This window comes from Neopelma chrysocephalum, unplaced genomic scaffold (genome assembly GCF_003984885.1).
Source record: "Neopelma chrysocephalum unplaced genomic scaffold, ASM398488v2 Primary Assembly neopelma1_84, whole genome shotgun sequence".
Classification (NCBI taxonomy): domain Eukaryota; kingdom Metazoa; phylum Chordata; class Aves; order Passeriformes; family Pipridae; genus Neopelma; species Neopelma chrysocephalum.
The window spans coordinates 4844077-4868420 of record NW_020897746.1 but is presented as its reverse complement, the minus strand read 5'-3'; the positions used below and the strand labels follow the sequence as shown (position 1 = coordinate 4868420).

The 24344-nt window shown below is 48.9% G+C and overlaps 2 protein-coding genes across 2 annotated transcripts; one reads left to right on the top strand and one right to left on the bottom strand.

Annotated features, from left to right (window-relative positions):
* Window positions 1-1931: 1931 nt before the first annotated feature.
* On the bottom strand, window positions 1932-16046 carry SRP68 (signal recognition particle 68). The gene is made up of 16 exons (XM_027691971.1): window positions 15895-16046; window positions 13856-13922; window positions 13194-13307; window positions 12410-12605; window positions 11573-11655; window positions 11235-11344; window positions 10817-10899; window positions 10434-10574; window positions 7042-7140; window positions 6664-6728; window positions 6198-6357; window positions 5456-5550; window positions 5084-5213; window positions 4590-4665; window positions 3691-3743; window positions 1932-3264 (listed from the first exon to the last, which is right to left on the bottom strand). Exons 1-16 carry the CDS (start codon window positions 16037-16039, stop codon window positions 3037-3039), a joined length of 1845 nt encoding a protein of 614 aa, XP_027547772.1. The 5' UTR covers window positions 16040-16046; the 3' UTR covers window positions 1932-3036.
* A 3689-nt stretch (window positions 16047-19735) lies between these two features.
* Window positions 19736-22946, top strand: GALR2 (galanin receptor 2). The gene is made up of 2 exons (XM_027691972.1): window positions 19736-20078; window positions 21418-22946. Exons 1-2 carry the CDS (start codon window positions 19738-19740, stop codon window positions 22196-22198), a joined length of 1122 nt encoding a protein of 373 aa, XP_027547773.1. The 5' UTR covers window positions 19736-19737; the 3' UTR covers window positions 22199-22946.
* Window positions 22947-24344: the final 1398 nt, after the last annotated feature.

Sequence of the window (24344 nt, the reverse complement as noted above, 5' to 3'; positions counted from 1 at the left end):
ATACGCCCAACTCCTTGTTTTAAAGGAGGCAGACACTGTTATTGTGGAGCTCCCAGGCCAGACTGTTACAATCCCTTGTGCCAGTTCTCCTAAACTGCCCATTTTGCCTCATGTTCATCACTTCTCCTGTGTTCCATCAGTCCCTCAAGAACCATCCACTGCCACCAGACCCCTTGGAACGCACAACCAGAAGTGAACGCTGCCCAGGACACAGGTCTGTCTCTGGAGGTGGGACCAAGGGCCACAATGTACCTCTCATTTCTATTTTAATAGATGCAATGGTACCAGGCATGGCTAGCTCAGCCTGTAATTAAAATTCCAGTGCTAATCCCAAAGATACTCCATAGGAAAACTTGATTGAAAGCAATCCCCTTGACCATTCTGCTGGAGTTTCCTGTTTTGAGGGCAATCATGTGGCCTAGTTGCCAATTAATTCATGGAAAGAGAGCAAACACTTTAAACAAACAGTGATCAAAGAGCAGCACAATAAGGAAGCAGGTTTGCCAGGAAGGTTTCCAAGCCCCAAAAGCCAGTGCTCTGCACCTTGCCCTGGCTGTTCCAGGCACAACACACTCGTGGCAGGTCCAAGGAAATCGGTTTGTTCTGCACAGCACATCAGACACTTCACCTGCCTCAGCCTCACCTTCACCATCCCAACTCCACTGCAGGGCTAAAATCCTCAATATTCTTTGTGAGTCTGGTCTGCCTTATACAGGTGACTTAAATAACAATTTTTTTTTCCTTTTTTACATGTTGAGGTTTTTTCGTAGTGCCTCCCACATGATTTAAGCCACACCACTCCTAACAAATCCCATTCTACTCGCTTTCCATTAACACTACATCAAAACAAATAAGCCAAGTTACCTCTGAGCGGTGTTATCTGAGCCTTGGGGGAGAACATCCTCCTCCAGAGCTAAGTGGCCATTCTCCAGGGGTTCAGTAGCCCCAGGACCGTGATCCTCTGAGTGCTTGGGAGGCAAAGAGTACTCCCTGTTCTCAACACAAACTCCACGCCTCGGAGGTCAGGAATAAAACTTTATTGTTTTCAAATTTCTTATCTGCCTCCAACTAATCAGTTACTTGTCAAAAGATGTTTGGCATAAAGAGGCCAAATTGCTTTTAGGTTTTTGTAACAGTAACGATCTAGAAAGTGGCCGCAGTACAAGTTTTCTTGGAGTCAATCCAGGCACCAAACAGATCCGTGGTAGGAAAGCAGGAGTTTGGTGTGCAAACCAAATGGGAGCTCTCAATGATCTGATACAAAAGTTGAGAGGGAAAGAGCAGCTCAGGTGGATTTACACAGGAGATATCCTGAAACAGAGCAGGTGATGCCTGTGCTGGTTATTCTCTGGCCTTTCCTTGCCTAAAAGGAAATGGGCTTTAGAGGGACATCTGTCATTCAAGACCATGTTTTCTAGAAATTGCCATCGGATGAAAAAAGTCCTTCATGTTTCTTTCAGCTCTACACTTTCCCTTTCTGCTGTAAAATCCCCGTGGCATCTAGACACAAAGGGAATTAGCTATAATACCAGAAATTCCCATTTTGTTTCCATGTTGCAAAAATTAAACACAAACAAGAAGTTCCTCCTCCTCGTCTTACCTCTTTCTGAGCACAGAGTCCTCCTTAAAGTACAGAGTCCTTCTGTACTTTGAGAACTCACAAATCAAATCAACTTGGAACAGAAAAGGCAAATATTTGTATTAAAATAATGGGAATTGTTAATTACCCCCATTCATCTCACGAGCACCTTGCATGGAAAATTTCCATGGAAAAATTCAACTATTTCAAATAGTTCTTCTGTTTCTGACCCCAATGCCTAAAAATGGAGAAACAACACAAAGCCCAGACAACTGAGCACAGGAGTTCAGGCAGAACGAACTGCTGCCTCACCTTCCAGCCACAGGCTGAGTGAAAACCCACACAGTGCTGGTGGAAACTTCCAAATACTTTATTTAGGAACAGTTCTGCCCATGTGCTGTGGGGTTTTTTCCTGTTTAAGTCATCACAATTACGAAATTATCTGCATTTTCAAAGTGCCTGTCACCGTGGCACCTGGGTGCTTTATAAAAAAAGTTGTCTGGCACGACAGAGATGATTTATCACTCACAAACCTCCTGGTCTCCTGTTCCTTATCCCCCATTTCAGGTTGTAGTTACTGACCAAGGATGAAGAACAAAGCAACAAATGAACTCCAGAAAAAGATCATCTTGTTTTCAGGCAAGGCTTAGATCAGAGACAAAATGAACAATGAGAGACCCAACTTCCCATGAAGAGCAAGTAGCAATTTCCAAAGCCACCCATGAAGCTAGTTTCCCAGGAAAATCCTTGTAGGAATAGGTTCTATACTGTATTCAGGTATTTAACAAAAGGTGTGCATGAATAAAGAAGGATGCTATTGGCCCAGAGTACAAATTCACCCACCACAGCTGGGGTAACCATTAACATTTCGTATCTGCCATCCTTATCAATAAGGAAAGAGGCTCTATTTTGTCAGTTCTGTTACATTTTTAAAAAATACAGAGACTTCTGGGATTCAAAAGGGAAGGAGAAGTAGCCCCCTTGGCTACTGTTCCATAGCCATCATGTGGGAGCCTCACCTTGCTGGTTTAGTTCTCCTGTACTTTTACCTCTGTTTCCCCATCACACCCCAATTTCTAGACCAAAATATCAAATTATAGTGTCAAATAATGGGGCAGAGGGAAGAGTCAAATTATACCTATGCCCTGGTCCATGATAAGTAGATGTGTACTGGCCCTGAACAGGCCACTGGTCACAGAACTTCTCCAAGCAAAATGGAATTTCTCTGTGCTCCAGATTATTTTCAGCTATTTATAGTGTGTGTTTGCTTCTGAATAATTGCTTGTCTTTAATACACTGGGAGAGAATGTGAGTGCACAGACATACACACAGGACACAGGAGAGAAGGTGGTAAAACTTCCCTCTGTTGGTTTCAGGTGCAGGTATTGGTGTCCTAGAACCTCTTGGAGCTTTTCCTTCAATACAGAATAAAACCTCTGTTTCTCTGGGGGTCCTGGTTAACTTTTGAATCCAAAAATGCCCTTTATATATCCTGTGAGGCCACTCTTGGCCTTCTGCTCCACCTTGTCCTCCAGAGGTGGGAAAGCAACATGATTAAGGGCCAGGTCAAAGAACAAGGGTTTGCATGGAATGGGCTGGAATCCCGGTGGGAAGTGCACGAGGTTGACTTGCTTGCTGACAAGAGAAGGATCCAGGCAGAAAGTCTCAAACCGTTCTGAGAGTGGCTGAAAGAGAAGGAGGCAGAAACACAAATTAGACACATCAAAGCTGATGGGGTCAAACAAGCAACGAGGACTGAGCAGCAACTGAGACAGGAGAAGCCGAAGTTCCCTTGTGTGGCATCTTGGGCCCCGTCAAAGGATCTCTGGAAAACCTTCCCATGTGCAGGGAGAAAGCTAAATAAAGAAAGAGGCCACGCTAGAAGCTGCAAGCAGCTGCCCAGCTCCTGCCCAAGGAACCCCACTGTGTCACGGACCTTCTGCACGTGGAGAAGGAAAACAAGCCTAATAAAATCTCCTAAATAAACCAGTCATGACCAAATCCCGACCAGTGTGACATTTCTTGAGTTGTGAGAGTCACTCAGGTAACAGGTTAAAAGTGATGTTCTTTAAGAGCACTACTTGGAATCTGCCTGAGCTCTCAGCTCTTACCTTGCCATCCTTGACCTGAGATGGAGACTCAGACTCATGAGGATCATTTGCATCTGCAAAATTGAAGAAGAGTTGGTAAGAATAACAGGCTTGACCCCAGTGTAAAGTAGGATTGTCTCAGGAACCAGCTGCCTCTAAGCTCAGCTATGATCCTTGCTCTCTGCAAGACTATTTTTAGTAGAATCAACTTGCTTTCTAGACTAAGATGAGCACAAACACTCAGCTATGGCCAACACAGCCCTGCAGTGGTGGAGAGCTGCTCCTTCACATTGTCATGGGAATTTCTGAAAAGCTTAACTTTGAGTTAAGCACAAAGCAGCAGATGATGAGAACAGCCCTGGGGGGTCTGTTAAAGCAGCATTAAGGCAATAAGAGACTGGGCAATCCATTCCTTATCCTGGGTTTCCAGCAGCAGGCATAGTAAAAACAGCGACCCAAGAAATCAGAGAGTTCACTCAGTTCCCAAAAGTTCCACTGACCAGACTGACACTGACAAAGGGCAGAATATCAATGCTCTCCCCAGCAGTTCTCAGTAGTTCTCCCAGCCAGGCAAAACTGGGATGTGTAAGGACATATTGTGTGCAGCAAAAAAAAATTAAACACTAAACTGTTCTGTGCAGGTTTCTAAAAAGGGTGCACGTCCCCATGAAGGGTTTTCACATCCCTGGGCAGGGAGCAAGATGCCAAGTGTGCAGTCACTGCCTGCCTGCATTACACACAGCTAGAGGCAGCTAGAACTGGGGGGGGAAATTAGTTTTCCAGAGCCTGCATGAATCAGAGTGAAGTGGAAAAACATTTGGAACTTCAGAAATGAAATAAAAGGAATGAAATAGCTGCAGGGGCATTATTCAAGATACATTAGAGCAGAGCTGTAGTACAGTCTGTAGTATATTACTCACCTAATATAGCTGCTGCTTGCAAGGAGTATTTCTCTGCATTAACTTGAGTGATCAGATCCTGAACATCAGGCAGCTCCTAGGGCATTAAAGAAAATCATTTAAGAGCCTGAAATGTGCCAGTCTAAGAGTCAGAGCAAAGGGAAAACCTGACAAAGAACTAATTCCTACTGCTGATAAGCTTTCCCAGAAGGTGAAAAGCTACAGTGTCATGTTTCAGGCACTACAGAAGTTGTATAGGAAAAAATGCACAGGTGAGGAAAAGTGGTAAGTTGTTTTGGAGTTGTTACAGGAAGTCTGCCTCTCCTCCAAGGTGAGGGCCTGTTGAAGAGCTCCCACATCACTAGAAAGTCTCTGCTATAATGAGTATTACTCCTCTCCCTACTTAAAGATCAGTCTTGAATTATAATGGCCTGGCACCTAATTAACAATAAATACTGGGACAGAGTTTCTTCATAAACTTCAGCTCCCTTCTACACACAGGATTGGGTTCCTACCTTCAAGCTGTTCCTATGAGCTCCAGCTCCCGACTGAACTTCCCGGGCGTATTTCAGCACCCTTTCATACAACACAAGAGCTTCACTCCACTTCTTTACCAGGACATAGGACTGGGCAATGAAGAAACACCTGCAACAGTAAAGAGTGGATTCCTGGCATGTTTGTTATCCACCCCTTTTGCCAACTCAAAGGACTGGTAACAGGGGATGTCCTTAAGTAGCACTGGCCAGTTTCCCCTCCACATCCAGTCTCCATTTCACAAAAGGGCAGAGGGAACTGCATCAAAGGCCTGTACGGCACACAGAGCTTTGGAATTACAACCTTTGAGGATGTCATGTGTGCTAAAGAAAACCTGGCTGTTTCTCAGTCACCTGTAAGCTTTGTACACGAGTGTCTTCAATCCAATCTCTTTTTGGAAGTTCTTGTCCTCCTCTAGGCCAGGAAGTTGCGTCAGTTCCACAAGGTTCTGTGCAAAGGAGAGTCAGAATAACAAATGCAGGCACTGTTTTCCTCTGGAATCTGCTGCAGTAGGAGAAAGCTGCCCCTTCTGACAAGTCAACAGTACACTCCCATGGAAATACTTTCCATCCAGTTTTCTAATTATCAGTTTTCTAACCTTGTGAAGGACTCTCATTGAAACTTGTGCAAGTTGCCCTCAGGACAGATTTCCTGACACAAACAGGAATTAGGACAAAGACTCCTTAGATTTCACATGAACTAATTCTTTCATAAGGCATTTCCCTTTCCCGTTCACAACTGCTTCAGCCACAGGCTCCCACAGTTAATAGAAAAATGATGGGAGAAACTGAGAAACTGCTTATGAAGAACAAGTATTTTTAGCTGCTACTTTCCCTGGCCAGTATAAATTAAGGCAGCTCTGAGGGTGCTGCATAAAAGAGTCAGAAAGACTATTTTAAAACTGTGTTAAAGTGCACAACCAAGGACAGCCATTCCAGCAGCACGTTCTGCTCACAACTAGAAGGGTTTTTTTGTGTTTCATGTAAATGTTGAACGTCTCCAAGGTATCTGCAGGTACTTCAGACTTCACAGGCAGTTCAACTGCACTGCTGTATATTCCCCATTAGGTTTTTGTGCCAAAGGACAAAGAATTACCTGCAGAATGATGTCGTAGAGGCGGATGAGGTCCTGTGGCCGAGGCGTGCGCTTGCCGTCCTCATCCGAGCGCTGCTGCTGCAGCAGGGCCTTCTGCAGGGACTTGGCCATGCTCTCGTTGCGCTTGATGGCCGTGGAGAGCTTGATGTAGGTCAGGTAACTACCAAGAAAACAGAGAAAATACCATCAGAGACTTACTCAAACATTACTCTTTGTTCCGAAAAAAGCCTTCCTCCCCCAGTCTGAGCTGTTACTAGTGGGGGAAAAACACAGGGAAGGTCAACTTGAGAGTCTTGAGGAAAATGTTTTCAAAGCTGCACGGATCAGATCCTTATCCGTACAGTCATCCTTCGAGATGAGAGAGGCCCGGAACAAAATCCCCATAAAACAAAATCAAACAAAAGTAAAATCCTGACATAAGAACACGACTGCTTCACACCAGCACACAGCAACGTTTGCCTATTACCTGTGTAAGTACTGGATGTTGGACACCTTCCCAGAATCATTTTCCAGAGAGTGCTCTCGCTGTTTCTGTGGACATTGGAGACAAAACACTGCATGATTTACTTAAAACTGGCAGACAAGGAAGAAAAATACAGAAGCAACTCAAGGTTTGGGTAAACCACAGAAGCTGTAACAGACTTTCAGGCAAAAGAGAGAGGGTTTCTATGCTGCTATTTCCTCAATCCAGTTCTGAAGAGAATAAGTTCAAAGGTAACTCTTATGCAGCTCTTTATTAAAGAAACCTCAGCCCTTTTTTACTGTTAAGCAAGTTTAACACTAACAAATCAGCCCCAAAGAAATACTGTGTTGTTGGAAACAGAAGCTGATGTTTGCTGCTTACCTGGTCTGGTTTCAATTCCTCCCGGACTGCCTGAATGGCATCTCTGCACTCACTGAGTAAAGACTCAAACAAACGTTCCTTTGTCTCCTCATTTTCTGCCTAAGAGCAAAGGAGATTCAAGATATCTTAGAAATTAGAAATTTTTGTATGATGCACCAATTAACTGGGGAGAGTAAACAAAGCTTTTCCCAAATTGTGGCTTTAGCATTCATGGGTATTTAGAACTCCAACCTGTGCCTGTCTGCAACACATTCCTGGGAGCAAACTGCCAGAAACCATGGGGAATGTGGTCAGTGGTGATATTCAGCAGCACTGAAGGCCCAGCACACACAGCTCGTGGCCTCATCCCTGCACCAGCTACCTTCCTTCCCAGCAACTCCCTTCCCTTCCTGGATGGCCCCTGCACTGCTCCCAGAGCAGCTGAGGCTGGACTGCACTGTGGGAAAGGCCCAGCAACTGAAGAGCTGAGCAGCACCAAACTGGCAAACTACCAATGCAGACGGCTCTTGTTATGCTGATTTAATTTTTCTCATGTGGTAAGAACATGTAGATGATTATCTTTTCTCCACTCCCACTCTAGCAATGCTCACTGTGGCAACAGCTTGCTTGTTTGACGCATTTTTTACAGTAACCCTGTATTTTAGCAGCAGGAGTGACCGAGTGCTTTTCTGCTGTCGCCACAGGTTTTGTCAAAAAAGTGAAGCAGCTTTTGGCCTTCTGCCCCAACAGCAGAACACGAAAACAACTTTTAAAAAACAAGTTGAAGCCTGATCTCTGCCTAATTTACTGGCATATCATGTACCTAATTAAACAAGCTCCCAAACTCGACTTCATTTGGTAACCAGGTGGGGACTGCAAGACTTACTGATACAGTAAAACTGCCCAAAAACAAACCTCGACCTTAGCAACTGAAGGAAGATTAAAGAGCACCAGCACTGTGTTATACCACTTCCAGGTAACAGCATAAAATGAGCAACAAATTTGCTGCAACAAATTTGCAATTGTCCAAATGAATAAAAAACTGTCTAAAAACAGGCTCACTTGTTTATCTTCCACAGAGCTCTACAGTCTCTGCCTCTCCACTTCCCACATTTGCAAACCCAATAAGGAATGTTATTTTTACTCCCTCACAAAGCCTCAGGTATCCTGAGATGAAGGCGGGTTTTTTGGGTTTGGTTTTTTTGCTTTTAATTTAAGATTTGCTGCAAGAATTTTCTAAGGTGGGACTGACTCCTGAGAATAACCAGAGACGAGTCTGACTGCATTCTCAACCTCACCCAGAGCAGCACAGCAATTTCACTGTACGCACAAAAATGAAAACACACGGCCAGATCATCAGTCAGGCACAAACAGGGAAAGGGCTGGGCCCTGCCATGAGACAAAGGCTTTCCTTTCGAAGCAAAAACTCCTTGAGCTGATGATTCTATGCATAAATGCACATAGGTTCTGATTTGGGAGAGATCAGATCACGAAACTGAGATACAAGTGCCACAGCTTGTGATTCAAGTGCCCTGACAGAACAGCACAGGTTCATCTTAAAGGGCATCACAGGAACTGATCCCACTGAACCCACTTCCAAAAGTGCTCAATCCTCCTTTTAAATTTGTTCTAAACCACTGTGTAACACCTCTGACAGTTATTTTTTGCTGCAGTCCAGAGATGAGCACAGAATCCTTGAGGCAACGCCAGGTAGGAGCACACTTCTGTCATGCTGCCCTGCAGCCTTCTCACTTCTATCTGGTTACAGCCAATGGGCCCTCAAAGTCATGCCTTCAAACCCACAAAAGGGCTGCCATAAGCAATTTTAAACTTCAATTTGTATTTCAGTTTGGCTTATTTGTTCTGTTTCTCCCATTACCAATAGGATATTGAAGGCAACGGTGTAATTGTGCTGAGAAAAAACTTCATTTTTATACACAACAGATTGGTTTTACTTCTAATTAAACCTTGCAGAGCACTGACGTTATGTCAGGGTTTTAACTCAGTCAAGATGAGCAGAAAGGTGCCAAAGATCCCAGGAACCACAATGCATTCAGCTGAAGATGGACTGCCTGTCACAACTACAGAACTGCTTCCAAAAGGCCAAGTTTTAGCCCTCTGGAAATATAAACAGTGCTGCTGCATGTTCAGCTCTCACCAGAACTACCTGTGATTCTGAACCACAAAACTCCCCTGTTTAGTCAGAGCTCCCAAGGAACACAAAACAAGATGAAAACCAATTCAGCCCACTGTTCTGCCACTGCTTCAGAGGGCAACTACACTGAAAAAGCCCAGCTGTCAGCCTGGCAGGATGGAAATTAAAGGATGGAATGCTGAACTCCGAGCTGCACTTCCACCTGCTGGCCATGTGTACGTGCTTCCTAAAAACAAACACATTCAGCACCCTTCAATTCATAATATTTTGACAAGAGTGGGTAACACTCATGTTTCCTATCCAGCCACATCCTGTTTATCCTACTCACACTCCTCTTAACACTATCCCCCGTTCCTGCCTTATCCCTTCATAGGGTTTTCATTTTACCATTTTTATTTATCATCATTATTCTCCTGGTGACAAAAGGTTTTTTATGCTGCAACAAGCCCATCTTTAGTTGTAACAGTTGTTACTGAAGATCCTTTCACTGCCTTTTCAAACTGCAAGTGGGTATACAGCCACTGAAAAGCAGGATACACCATCTGGTCACCATTTCCAAGGAAAAAGCCACATGTGAAAAACTTGACTACAATATTAAAGACCTGCATAGTATGTGCCACTACAAGTTCCACTGAGCTGGACTTCAATGATCCTTGTGGGTCCCTTCTAACTCAGGATATTCTATGATTCTATGAAGTGTTTCAGAACCACTGTATGTGAGATTGATTTATATCCTCACATTTATTAATCCTCTTCCTGCTTTTGAGGATTTCCATAAGTCAGTAAGAGAATGGAATAAAACTCATAGCACCTGCTTCACCTGGCAAATTGCTTTCTGTTGCTGAAAATAATGTGTTTAGTATGTATCCTTTTTCTTTCAGCTGCCCTGAAATCAGAACATTTGAGCAAGATGCCTAAAGAAATTAAAACACTAATTCAAAACCAGTTGCTCTTAAAAATGTAACCTTCACTCCCAAGTGACAGACTAATAATGGCCATCATCCTGCTGCTGAAAGGCAGCACAGTGTTTCAAAGAGCAGGAATACTCAGAACAGATCTCCCAGACTACCACTTAGCAGACTGTGAGAGTTATCCCAAATGACACTTCAGCTTTGGGTTACAGTCAGTATTCCCACTTTTAGCCTTCCAACCCCAACCTCGAAAAAAACAGATTATTCACAAGCTTTTAGTCCAGGTATCAGGCACTGGTCTGAAGGAAAGAGGATGGTTAGAAGGCCAGTGCTGGCCCCTGGGTTACCTGAGCAATCGCTGCCTCGTTGTCAGCCAGGCCCAGCAGGAAGATCCTCACTTTGTCTATTTTCACTGGAACAGTTCTCCCTCTCCACTCCACCTCACTCATTGTGGCTGCCTGCTTTGCTCGAGTCTGGGTGATCAGAGCCTGCACAGAACAGACTCACATTATGAGCTTGAACTTAAAGGGATCCAAAACTTCCTAAATTCACATTACATTTAACTATTTTGAAATCAAAGGGTTTTTTGGGAAAGTGTGGCTTCCCACAGAGCCCAGGCTTGCTTGCTCACTTCTGTTATATTCTGGCTCTTGAATGGTTTGCTGCAACAATATTCATGCTCAACAGAGTCTCAATGAATGTTTCAAGTTGAAGTGTGCAATTAAGTTACCTCCAGTTTTTCTGCAAGAAGACCTTCAGTGCCACCAGACCTCAGTCTCATCTGCATCAACTCATTCATGGCAGATTGGTCACCTGAGAGAATCCACAAATCCAGATCACATTTCCATTCCACCTCAAAAACTATTTTCACATACAACAGCTAATCAATAGATTTTATACTGGCAGTCTGACTTCACAGGCAAACCACCACAAACTGTTATTTTGTCTTTCTACACAAAACCACAGGTGCTGTTGCAAAATGAGTCTATTTCTCCATTGCTAAACTGTCCCAGAACGTGTGCAGAATTTGCCCAAAATATTACAGCTTTGCTGCAATGTCACTTAGAGCAGTATTTAACTAAATCAATATTCCTTTCATGTGAGCAAGCCTTGCTCTTTGCTGGAGATCAGGCACCCCCTTCCCTTACCAATGTTATAGGCACAGTAGCGGATGTTGGGCGAGATCTCTTCCACACGCTGGTTATACAGCACAGCTTGTTCTTCTGTGAAAGCATTGGCCAGTTTTTCATAAATGGTCCTACAGCAAAGAACAAATATTAACGCTGCAGTATGTGCCCTTTGTGGGTGTTATCTCAAGGGAGAAGTTAGTGTCTCTCCTCCGGAGGATGCTGTTTCTTCATAGCACCTCCTGGTTAAGTGCACAATTAACTAAACAACTCAGAGTTGCTGTACATACTGTGCATACACTTACCCCACTGGTTCAATGCTATTTACTAAACGAAGCTGGTGAAGTGGGGGAACTCACTTGCATTTGTTGAAAGCCTCCATTGCTGCCTTCCACTCCTGGTGCTCGAAGCGCAGCATCCCGGTGAGGTAAGCCATGTACGCCTGCAGACAGAGCAGGGGCAAGGGAATTCACCCAAGATCCATGGCCTGATTACTACAACCTTTAGTACAAGGCTGCTGTGACACCTGCAGTGAGTGACTAAGCCCTGCCCTTTTTGTTTGGTCTTCCCACAGAAGGCACCTGATCTGGATGACAGGTTACCACCTACCTACCTTTTCTTCTTTAACTGAAACATTTCTAAGTTTCAGTTTTCTATGTTTTTTCACTGCTACATTTCTAAGGAATCAAAGAATCATGGAATGGAATCACAGAATTGATTGCTGGAAGAGACCCTAAAGATCATTTAGCTCCAACCCCCCTGCCATGGACAGGGACTCCGTCCACTAGACAGGGCTGCTCAGAGATGAAAGCAAAGATGTTTCTTGCTTGTTATGCAATCAACATGGCCCACTGATGTTACAAAACATTTTTTTTCCAGCAATATGCTATAAAACGGCAGTTTAAGTAACTGAGCATGGTACTAAATCCCCTTGTTCAAAGAGACCGGTGTCACAACACAGTTGCTTTCTAATTTCCAGGGACTGAAGCCCCAGGTCTTGTGTTCTAGGTGGCTATCTCAGGGCATTTAACAAAGATAACTCAACAGATAAGCACAGTTTCTTAGGCTGTGTTGCATCGCCTTAGTCTCCCTCAACCATTTTTACTTTTTTTGATTATCCATTGCTAGACAGTTCTTATCTCTTCACCCCAAATCCAAAGGTTGCTGTAAAACGAGATCAAAGTACCAGTGGTTACCTGTGCTTCCAGCTTTGTCTTGGCATCCACCCTGTTGCTCTCACAGAGCCTCTCCAGCTCCTCGGCGTGTTTCACAGCTTTGCGCAGCCGCGACAGCAGGTGGAAGCGTTTGCGGGGCTCCGTGTTGGCCTCCTGCTTCAGCTGCATGGCATAGCTCCAGGCCCTCTCTGCATCCATCAGGATCAACAGCAAATACCTGCAGGGCACAGGGGGATTAATGAGGAAATAATGGCATCCAAATGAGAATTACATCACCATCAGTTCATCACCATGGGATCTGCAAGGTTTGGTAACGGAAGTTCAGCTTGATCGTGTTTCGCGCTTGATCAGCTCGAATGTTTCTTAACGTTCTAAGCACACAAAGTCACATTATTCCTAACTGTTTTCTGCTGTGTTTCTCACTCAGAAATTCAATTATCCCACTGAGGAAGAGAATTTGCAACTATTCTATAGCACCACAGACATTGAAAAGACAAAGAATTTATCATTTTGGGTCATTCTTCAAATGGGTTCAATATGTTAACAACACAGGTGAATGCAGCACAATGTGTTCTTTTCCCACAGAAAAAGAGGAGATAGCAGATGTTTCAAGTGTTCCTTTTCATTCCTGACAGATGGGAAATGAGCCCAAAATCCTGGCTTTTATCTCTTATTAATATCAACAACACACACCTCTGAAAAGAAACGTTTCTGAGCATATTGTATAGAATTCTTCCACCACATCCACATGAAAAGAAATTATTGAAGTGAAACTCTTCACTGAGTGTTCAATTCCATGCTGTACCTGTTGTCTGAGAGAATCTCCTCAGTTACTTTCTTCCCAGTGAACTTGTGCCTGTTGCCCATCTTGAAGTTGAGAGTTTTTCGGAGCCTCCGTAGCCTGCGGGAGCAATAACCCCTAAAAAAAAAAGACAATCACAGTCAGTTTGGCCAAAGAACAACTTTCCTTACTGCCCTATCCAAACAGGGAAAAAAGGACTAAAGGCCGTGCCAGGCCATGTTTAACAACTAAGAACTCCGTGTCTGACATATGGTAAGAGGTAACTCACACACTGCCTGTAAAACAGCAGTTAATAGAAAATAACTAGAAATAGTTAATAGAAAATAAGAAAGGTAAGAAGACATATAATAAGCCCTGATCTTGAAAAATCAGAATGATGTTCTCATTACAGATTGGTTTATGTGTGTTTATTGAATACTGATATCACACAGGTGTTAACAAACAAGCTCTTCAGGGCAATGGAGAAAAAAGAGCCTGTGTGAACCCTCCTAAATGGCACAGCCACAGAATATTGCAGTGAACAGAGATCAGCACACATCAACCAGTTTACATGGAACAACCTGTCAGGGGTATTTACTTGGCAGATGGGTTTTGTTGCCTGCTACAAGGGCTTTACTTTTTAAATTAAGAGAAGCCAAGCCACAGGAGAAAATCCCAGTACTAACCTGTACCTCTGGAAGTCCCCATGTCTCAAACCGTGCTGCTGCTGTGACTCCTTCACAATCTGCAGGACTGCAATTCATGTTAAGGCACATGGACAGCACGGTCTGTCACCAGCCCCTTGTTCCACCCCAAAATAACGGAAGGGAACTCTACAGGTCCCATTAAACAAATGTGCTGTGAACGGAGGGGCACCCCAAAACCTCCTAAAAACACACAGCTGAGGGAACTGATGGTTCTAAAGCACCTCATGACTCCACTGCTCACTTCAGAGCTCATGAACATCAGCAAGGCCAGGACTCAGACAAACCTCAAGCACCTTCTCCTACAGACATCCACAGGAGCACTGCTGTCACTGGAGCTCATTTTGGGGTAAGCTCAGCCAACAGACACATCCAGGCTCACACAACTGACTGCCCCAGCCTGGCTACACAGCCTCCCCAGCCATGTTTGTGATATGGTTTTGTTGCCAAAACTGAGGTAGAGAGAAGCTTTCCTGCCCTTAAACCTTCCATCTCCCAAAAGGAAAAGGACACAAACACCCTGAACAGAATCACTGCTGCCTTCCCCACACAGCTTCCACAAACAAACAGCTTTCTGAACACAGAACCTCCTCAAAAGAGCTTTTGGAAAGAACTCAGGGGCTGATTTTCCGCTCAGTTTTTCAACACATTTCTAGTCTTGCTGCACGACTGTAACAAACACCTGTGACACAATGCACTGCCCTGTGACACCATCACTCCATCATTCTCATCCAGTCTCTGCACTCTTCAGTGTATTTGCCAATTTCTGTGCATCCTGTAGTTCCTTTATTCCCTTACTGATACTACCAAGTAAATAACACACCATATTCTGGTAAATCTGCTGATGCTTTTCACACCGTTTACAAGGCAGATTATTTTGTGAAATACAATCTCTACCACAAACAGGAAATCTCTGTGCTATATATATTTATATCCTAAAATTTTCCTTTTAAGCTTTATCAAGAAGCCTTTAAAAAACACCCAAAACCAGACTGTACAACAACCCCTTGAAAAGAAACACTAATACTATACCTAAAGAAACCACCAGACATTTAAAGTTTAAAATGCCAATGTCTATCAAAGTGTTTTCTTGTAACTACACCTAAAATTAAGTCTCTCAAGTATTAAGAACCTGCACCAATAGTTACTACACTGAGTTATTTCGTATTTGTGGAACGAACGATTCAAACTGCAATGTCTCAACACAGCCCTCCTCGTCCTTGCTGTCTACCCAAGATTTTTTTCAGACTCTCTTTTATCCTGTGCAGTTACTTGCTGAATTCATACCCCCCGTATTATGTACTTTTTCATTGATTCAGATATTTTCAATATTAGCAGGGCGATTGCCATTTCTGCATCTTACTCCACAGTTACTGACTACACACCACCTGCCATATGCCACGTGGAAAACTCCAACCTCATTTCACCTGGGTTTTCCTCTGACCCAGAAGACAAACAAACCCCAGCTCTCCCACAGCTGTGCAGCTGGACTAGTTTCACATCAAAGTTTCACAAAACCTCCACGAGCTTTACAGGCCACATCAGATTTTGGAAGCACTAAATCCGCAGGAGGCCGTTGGCCACCTCTGCGCACCTGCTAAGATTTTTTTATCCATTATTGCTTCAAGCTTCAATATTACAATCAGCAGCTCAGAGGTGACCTGCTCCTATCTAAAGCACACAACCCAGCACAGAGCTCTGCCGTGGGGGCTGGCTCCAGCTGCCACGCGGTTCGGAAGGAGAAGCCGCACAGGCAGAGCGCAAATCCACACCTCAGGAATGCCGGGCTGAGCCGTTTCACACAAACCAACCCCTCACGCCGGGCCGGGCCAGCACCGTCTGCCCCTCCGCGGGGCCGCTGCAGGGGGCCCGACCCGGGGAGTCCCCGCCGCCCCCCGTCCCTCCCCGCGAGGCCGCGTCCTCCGGGCCCCACGATCCTCGGGCTGCCGCCACGTCCCCCCGCCGCCCACGGGGCCGGGCCTGCCACGTTCCCCCCCGCCCTCCGCCGCGGCTCAGGATGCTCTCCAGGCCCAGGCTGTCGCCGAGGCCGCCGGGCTGCGGCGCGGCGGGCCGCTCGTTCTCCTTGTTGTCCTTTCCGTCTCTGCCGTCCCGGTTCTCCTCCGCCCCGGCCCCGCGGCCGCCGCCGCCCTGACGCTCCGCCGCCATCTTGCGCCAGCGCCGCGGTGCATCACGGGCCGGGCAGCGGCGCGAGGGGCCGCCGCGGGGGCCGCCGGGAACGGGGAGGACCGGCCGGGGGGATCCCGGGAGGGGATCGGGGGGGTTCGGGGACACTCCCGGCGCCGGGGCTCACCCTGCCTTTGGATACACCCACCCCCGGCCCTCCTGCCCTCGTCCCGCTCAGTCACACCCAGTCTGAGCCCCCCAGCCCAGTCAGACTCCTCTGCCCCAGGGTCACCCCCACCAGGGCTGACCCCAAATTAGCCCCCAGGGTCACATCCTTAACCCTGTCCCATTCACGCACCCTGGCACTGACCCCCAAATCAGCCCCCAGGGTCACCTCCCTTACCTTGTCTCCCTCACCCACCCTGGTATTGACCCCCAAATTGGCCTCCAGGATCACCCCCCCAACCCTGTCCCACCCACCCCAAAGAAGATCCACATCAGCCACCAAAATCTCCCCCCTCCCACTGCCTTTGCCCCCCTTGGGCTGTGTACCTGGTTACAGAGACTCTTTGTTTTTACTTCAAAGCCCCAGACACACCCAAAGCCAGCAGTACTTCCCTGGAGCTATTTAAAGGTATCAAAATGGATTTGCACCTGCTACCTGAGGGAAGTGCTTAAAACCAGGTCCTCTTGCACATGGGTTTTAAATATTTGAACCAAGCTTGGAGATACCTCGTTAGGTATTTTGAGTACCTCATCCTAAATATTTACACAAACATAGTGGTTATAATAGTGAGTGGTACACGCTGCTCCCAGAGCTGCTCCCACCAGGCTCAGACCTATCTTTGCCAGCCTGGGCTCTGCCTGCCTGGCTGCTCTTTGCTGCTGCCACACTACAGGAAGCAGCAATTTTGGCTCCTCTCCCCTTCCAAGAGCTCAGCTGTGGTCTCTTATTCCTGGTTCCAAAGTTCTCCTTTCTTCTCACATACAGGAAACTCAAAGGGAAAAAATAAAATAAAAAATCAACCGTGTCCTCAAGCTGCAGCTTTCTGTGGGAAATCTCTTAAACTGTCTGTCTGCTCCAGGTTCCCAACACATCTCCCAGGAATCCATTCCCTCTCTAAGCCAAACTGTGCTCCAGGATGATGCTGAACTAAGCAGATATGGCAATTAGAACCTGTTTTATGAACAACTGCTCCTCTCTGTGGTTCAGACAGACTGATAAAGTCAGCACCCACCTTTAGGTGCCCCACATGCATGTCACCCCCCAAGGGACCCGCTCCAGTGCTAGAGCAGCCATCAGGTGTGGCATGGGCACATTTCTTTCTCATACACTGACACAAAACTTTTCTGCTCCTCTGGAGCCTGTAAATGGAAGGATAAAGCTGCCAACCACTGGCTCAATGTGTAGATTCCTGCTGCAGGGCAGAGGGGGAGGAGGACCACGCAAACCTGCAGCACTGCATCAAGCAGAGCCTTGGTGAGAGCCTTGCAGCGGGGCTGAGCTGCCTTTGGTGTCGCAGGGATAAATCCAGTGAGGGTTACCAGCTGCAAACACTCACACCATGCACAGACCCTCCCCGTGCCGCCTGCCCCTGCAGCCTGGGAGGGCTGGTAGCCTTATAATGTGACTTTTCCTTTTGGGGATTTGGAGGCCAGATCTCCATCCTGCTGCACCCCTGCCCAAATAACCCATCTATCTCTCAGGCCAAGAACTTATTTTGCAGTTTTTGGATGAGGGATTCTGCTACTAATCTTTGTGTACAGCGCTGCAGGTTGTGAGCTGTGCTGGTGTTCAGGAAGAAACTGGATGTTTTCCTTTGGTTTTTTTTTTTTAATCTCACCCTGCAGCACGAGGGTGGACCTGGCCTATCTGAGAGCTGACCACAGCTCAAGGGAGACCAAAGACACCACCAGTGTCATCACCCAAATGCCAGTGCCCTGCAGTGGGTATCTGAGGACACAGGGCAGATCCCATGGGGTGAAACCTCCCTGGAACTGGGGCAATTTCCCAAGGGTAAAAACTCCCTGGGGCTGGGCTTTCCCCACAAGCTGGCCCTGCAACCTCCATGGTCATGGCTGGGGATGTGGCTGAGCCCTTGTTGAGGCCAGGAGTGATTCCCTGAGGGGAATGTGGCCACTCTGGATCAGGAGAGGGAAGCAGATCTACACCCTGTGTCTCAGCACCTCCTTGAATCCTGTGGGATGGCCAGTTTCCCGCTGTGCTGCTCCTAATTGCCTGCAAGATAATGTCAGGAGCATCTCATCCTCACGCCAAAGGGGTCTATCCACTTTCCCACATACCTTGTCCGAACAGGAGCTGGCTTTGTGGGGCTTCTTGTGGGCTGCTGAGGGTGAAAAGGGCTCTGTATCCTATACTGGCAATGTCACAGGGCTGTGAGTGTCCCCAGAGCTCCCAGCACTGCCAGCAGGCTCAGCTCTGAACGTCCGTGAAGAGAACTGGGAAGCTGTGGAGTGGGTCAGTTACAGGAGTAATTGATGCATTAAGTATTTCTCTCTCTCCACAGGAACAAAGCAAGGCAGCCTGGGGGCCACATGAAGAGTCCTTGGAGAGCTGATTGCACCGGCCAGTCCCAAGACTTCCATCTGTAAAGGCTCTGAGCAATTTTTGCAGGAAAAGAAGACAAGACGTGACAAAAATCTGTTCTCGCTGCAGTGAATCACCCTGACCCCCAGCCCTGGGGAAAAACGTGGTTTCTCCTGCAAACCTGGGCTCACCTCGGGTGCTTTGGTGCAAGGATTTAGCTGCATGCTGGACACATTTGCAGTCGGAGAGGAACCTCCATTCCTAAAAAAAACAGCCCTGCAGCCCCTAGGGTTGAACAAGCCCTCTCCCAGTGACTGCTGCACGGGGAAGCAATAAGGAAAAAAACCCCAGATTTTGGGTGTCCAGCTCCCTTTGGGGCACCCAGCCCCGGCCCGGGGTGTAACATTACTAACAGATATTTACCTCGCACTGGGGCAAAGCACCCCCGCCCCGAGCCCCTGTGCCCGGGAGGGCTCCCCACGGGCAGCGGGAGGGCCCGGGATCCCCTCCCCGGGCTCGGGGCGCGATGCGCGGGGCCGGGCGGGAGCGGCCGCCCCGGAGCCGCCCCGGGGCCCCCCCGCTCCGGCGGCGCACGGAGAGCGCTGGATCCGCACCGCCGGAGCCGCACCGAGCGGCCGCGGGCTCCCGCCGACCCCGGAGGAGGTGAAGGGCGCCTGGCTCCCCCCTGCATCCCCCCGCGCCGGCTCTCCCTGCACCCCCTTTCCCGGGCATCTCCCGTGCACTCTCCGTGCGCCTCTTTTCCCCTTCACCCCTTCCCTGCGCGTTCGCGGTGCGCTCCTCACTGACCTCTCCGTCCACCCCCTTCTCCTTCGCATCCCTTCTGTGCTCCCCACTGCACTCTGCCTGCACCCCCTTTCCCCGTGCATTCCTTCTGTGCTCTCCAGTGCGCTCTCCCTGCACCCCCTTCCCCGTGAAATCCCTGCTGACCTCTCCCTGCACCCCCTTTGCCTTTGCATCCCCACTGCACTCCCTGCACCCCCTTTGCCCCTATATCCCTTCTGCACTCCCCAGGTGCTCTCTGTGCACCCCTTTTCCCGTGTAGTCCCTGATCCACCCCTCACTGACCTCTCCTTGCACCCCTTTCCCCTGCACTCCTGCACCCTCTGTGCCTGCCCGGTGCCTTCTCCACATATTCTCCCCCCATCCATCCCCTCTCTGTGCACTCCCGGCCATGAACAGCTCCACGGCAGGCTCCGAGGGGGGCTGGCATCCCGAGTCCGTGATAATCCCCCTGGTGTACCTCGTCATCTTCCTCGTGGGCACGGTGGGCAACAGCCTGGTCCTGGCCGTGCTGCTGCGCAACGGGCAGGTGAAGAACACCACCAACCTCTTCATCCTCAACCTGGGGGTGGCCGACCTCTGCTTCATCCTCTTCTGCGTCCCCTTCCAAGCCACCATCTACACCCTGGAGGGGTGGGTGTTTGGGCCCTTCATGTGCAAGGCTGTCCACTTCTTCATCTACCTCACCATGTACGCCAGCAGCTTCACCCTGGCCACCGTCTCCCTCGACAGGTAGGAAAAAGGGAATGGGGGGGGCTCCCTGCACCTTGAGGGTCCCCTTTCTCTGGATCCCCCCTAGGCAGAGAGGGGACAGAATCCCCTGGAGTTATACCCTGATTGCTGCCATCTCCCAGGGCTCCTAGAGGAATCCAGGAGCATTTCCCAGTTGTTGTGTGCAAGGAAATAAAACCACCAAGGATGGGGTCTACCAGAGGGTTGGGACTGCGACCCCTGTCCTCAGTGCCCAGCTGGAGGAAGCTTTCAGACCCCAAAGCTGTAGGACTGGGCTCTGGCAGTTGAAGTGGAAATGGAAAACCAGAGGAAAGCAAAGCTCAGTCCCTGTGCAGTTGTGGCTCTTCCTGGGATGTATGGAGAGAGCCCTGACCCTCCCAATAGCCCCCGGCAAAGCAGACAAACCTCGAGGAGAAAAAGCCACTGGGATATTTGAGCTGAGACACTGATTTTCCCACCCTCCCCTTTCATTAGCAAAAGCCCCTTTTTGTCCCAGTGCTGTCCCCTTGCTCCAGTGGTTGTCCCAGCATTTTCCAGGGTAGTTTTTAGCCAGGAAGGCTGTTATTCCTGCCTGAGCTTTACCTCATGCTCACTCAGCCCCTGACTCTGCAAGGGTCGGTGAGTTATGTACCTGCAGTGAGTGAGAGGCAGGGAGCTCCTGGTGCTGCTCTGCTCTGTGCCTGAAACCTGCAAGATGGGATGTGGAAAGTCCGTGGGAAGAGCCATGGCAGCCCCAGAGCTGGGCTGGATGTGTCCTGCCATCCCAGCAGGTGCTGGGACAGCATCCCCAGGAGCTAAAACATGGCCAGGGGCTGCCTCTCCCCCCATGTCCCCCTGAGCTGAGGGAACAGAGGTGCCAAGCAAGGGAGGTAGCACAGGCCCCCAATTCTGGGTGTAATTAGGGAACCAGCTAATTACAGAACTGAAAAGGGGTGATGTGCTTTCATGTGTGCCAGTGTGAGGAACACTGTTTGGGGATCCTGGGGACTTGCTCCTGCCTTCGTATCCACACTGCTGCTCTCATTTGTGCTCTGCCAGTCAGAGTGATGATCAAGTGAGGATCTGCTGGATTAGGGAGAGGGACAGAAGGGAACCATACCCCTTGTCCCCACAAGTACTGCTGGGAGCAGAGAGGGTGACAGGACAGGGTTGGGTGAGGATCTTCCTCATTCTGCACTGTGCAGGGATCCTGAGAAGCACCAGGGAATCAGTTGTGTCACTAATTGCCCTGGAAAACTCAAATCCATCCCTTGTGAGCTTCCTCCAATCTGCTCCCAGAGATGCTCTCTCTGTGTCCTCCCCAGGACTGCAGCTGCATCCCTCTCCCTTTCCCACACAGGTATTTGGCCATACGATACCCCCTGCACTCAAGGGAGCTGAGGACGCCCCGGAATGGCCTCATGGCCATCGGCCTCATCTGGGGGCTTTCCTTCATCTTCTCGGGCCCTTACCTCAGCTACTACCAGGAATTCCAGCTGGCCAACCTGACCGTGTGCCACCCCATCTGGGAGATCTCCCAGCGCAAGGTCATGGACATCTGCACCTTCGTCTTCAGCTACATCATCCCGGTGCTGATCCTGAGCCTCACTTACGTGCGGACTATTCGCTACCTGTGGAAGTCCGTGGACCCTCTCCAAGACATGTCCGAGTCCAAGAAGGCCAAGCGGAAGGTCACCAGGATGATCATCATTGTGGCCGTGCTGTTCTGCCTCTGTTGGCTGCCCCACCACCTGGTCATCCTCTGCGTCTGGTTCGGGTACTTCCCCCTCAACCACTCCACGTACGTGCTCCGCATCCTGTCGCACGTCATCTCCTACGCCAACTCCTGCGTCAATCCCATCGTCTACGCCCTGGTCTCCAAACACTTCCGCAAGGGCTTCAAGAAGATCTTCAGCTGCCTCCTGCACAAGAAGGCAGCTCACAGGGTGCACGTGGCCCAGGTGACCAACACCGTCAGCACGCTGGAGGCAGAGCTCAGCGAGGTGACCCAGCTCAGCGAGGCCCTGCCCGGCCGCTCTGCCGCGCGCTGCAGGGTCCCAGCCCAGCCCTGGGGGGAGGTGGAGCTGGTGGGACAGCAGCACAAAGCAGATGGCTCCTTCGTCACCTTCAGTGTCAGCTAGCAAAGCTTCTCCCCACCCCACGGCTTTGCAGCATGGCAGGCCTGGGGACAGGCTACATTTTGGGTTGAAATGTGGCCAGTCATACTCTTTTCATTCAAGTGCACCCAGATGTCATAACAGTGATGATGCTGCTGATACAGACTCAGCCAAGCAGCTGACCACGGATCCAAGGGCAGGATTCGCTTCCACCAAGCACTTGCTGAGAGTAGAGATCAAACCCCCCAAAACTACTCTGGTGTAATCACCTGTTCCTCTGTCACAGACAGACTTATGCCCTGTTGCATCTACACCTGGAGCTTGTTGAAAGTTCTGGTCCCTCCAACCAACACAGCATCTGGCTGGAGTTAGTGGGGTGCTCTTTTACGGATATTTGGGAAGTCTTGTTTTGTTTGTGACCTGGTAGAGGAGCTGCATCCCAGGGCAGCTCTGGCCACAGCCATGTGGGCACAAACCCAGCTCAGGTAGGAAAATCCAGGAGAGAAGCATAGAAGGTCACCAAGGACCAGAAGGGAAGGGAGGCTGTTTGCTGGGGGAGCACAGCCATGGCCCTGCAGGAGAGGAACCTGAGTGGGACAGGACCACACTGGGGGAGGATTTGAATGCCTTGGACAGCTTGGACACGGCTCAGCCTCTCATCAAAGTGAGGTGATTGTGGAGAAGAGTGAAGCAGAGCAGCAGCACTGCTTCCCTGAAGCCACGGTGTGGGACTAGACAGCCAGGGCCGTGTGAGAGCTGAGGGTCCCCAGCCAGTCAGGAAAGCCTTAATAAAGCCTCTTCATCTCACCTCCTGTGTTCAGCTCCCTTGAGACACCCCACAGCTGCAGGGGAGGAGAGGAGGGTGCTGGAGGGGTGGTGGGACCTGCTGGATGGAGGGAAGCTGAGGGTGGAGGCGGTGGAGGATGTGGATTATGTTTGAGCACATCCATGGAGGGAGGTCACTGTGGCACAGGAATGTCACTGCACCCTCTTCATACAGCTGTACCTGCCCATGAGAGGCTGGTGTGATTCACAACCTCCTGCTCATTACACTGCAAAGGCTCTGTGAGAGCAGAGCCCTGTGACCACCAGCAGCCAAGGGCCTTAAATGAAAGCCCTCATTTCTGTGCCACAAGAGCATCACTGGAATAGGATCAATTAACTCTTTTGAAAAGCCTGTGGCAGAGCACAGCCAGAGTGGCAGTGAAAGTGCACAGGAGCTGGGATGAGCTGTCTGCACAGATTTCCCTCTTGTGAATCTCTAAGGCAGAACTCTCCAGGACTGGGCTGCATTGCAGGAGGCTATTTCTGTCCAGGACCCTGGTTCTCCCTGGGTGTCTGGTCAGGACACAGCTCTCCTCCACCCCTCCCCAGTGCTTGGCCTTTCTTCTGAGAAGCTTTTGGCTGTAAATAATTTCTTTTCCCCTGCTGAGTGTTATTATAACCAGATCTTCCTGCCCCAATGCAGAGAGCCATAAATCGGCCACTGCCTCATATCAATAACTGTGATATTTAGTCTCAGCTTCCTTGCAGCATAAGTCACAGAGAGCAGCATATAAACAGCTCCATTAATTATATCTGGATTTATCTCCCTGCTCAACCCTTTACAGCCAGGGAAAACATTGGATCGGCTGCACAAACACAGCTAAAAGCCTTATCTTCCTCCTGCGCTCATCTACCTCTGCTCAGAGGGCTGCAGGATCTGGCTGTGATGGATCCCACACACACCAAGGGGTTCAATCCCCTCTCCTGGACAGTTATCAGCTCACCTTGGGGATGGAGATGTTGACCCATCACCTCTGCACTGCCCAAGGACATGGGTCCCTGTGCTGGCATGGCTGTCCCCTGTCTGCTCATGAGCGCAGAGCATCCCAGAGCAGACACTGACCCTGCTCCCCTCCTTCCCACCCCAGCCTTTCCAAGAGCCCTCCAAGCCCACAGCTGAGACCTGCCCTACCCTGCTAACTGTTCTAGAGCTGCCCAGCCACCCATGACCACTTTGAAGGCACGTCCCAGGACACCTCTAACTCAGCTCCCAGGGCACCAAAAGGTTTTTCTGCCACACAAAACCATGTTGGGAAGTGACTTTCCCCCACAAATAACAGAGCATATCAGGAAAAGACAAGAGTATCACGATCTGCTGCTACTCAGCACCCTCCCAGCTGAGGGA

What these genes read in the sequence shown, in the direction of transcription:
- SRP68 (XM_027691971.1), bottom strand. Translation starts at nt 16,039, where the DNA reads ATGGCGGCGGAGCGTCAGGGCGGCGGCGGCCGCGGGGCCGGGGCGGAG. An exon ending in ACGAGGCAGCGATTGCTCAG is followed by an intron (nt 7,141 to 10,433) that starts GTAACCCAGGGG and finishes CTTTGCTCTTAG; the next exon opens with GCAGAAAATGAGGAGACAAA. An exon ending in CTCGTGTACAAAGCTTACAG is followed by an intron (nt 5,214 to 5,455) that starts GTGACTGAGAAA and finishes TTACTGTTGCAG; the next exon opens with GTGTTTCTTCATTGCCCAGT.
- GALR2 (XM_027691972.1), top strand. Translation starts at nt 19,738, where the DNA reads ATGAACAGCTCCACGGCAGGCTCCGAGGGGGGCTGGCATCCCGAGTCC. An exon ending in GCCACCGTCTCCCTCGACAG is followed by an intron (nt 20,079 to 21,417) that starts GTAGGAAAAAGG and finishes TTTCCCACACAG; the next exon opens with GTATTTGGCCATACGATACC.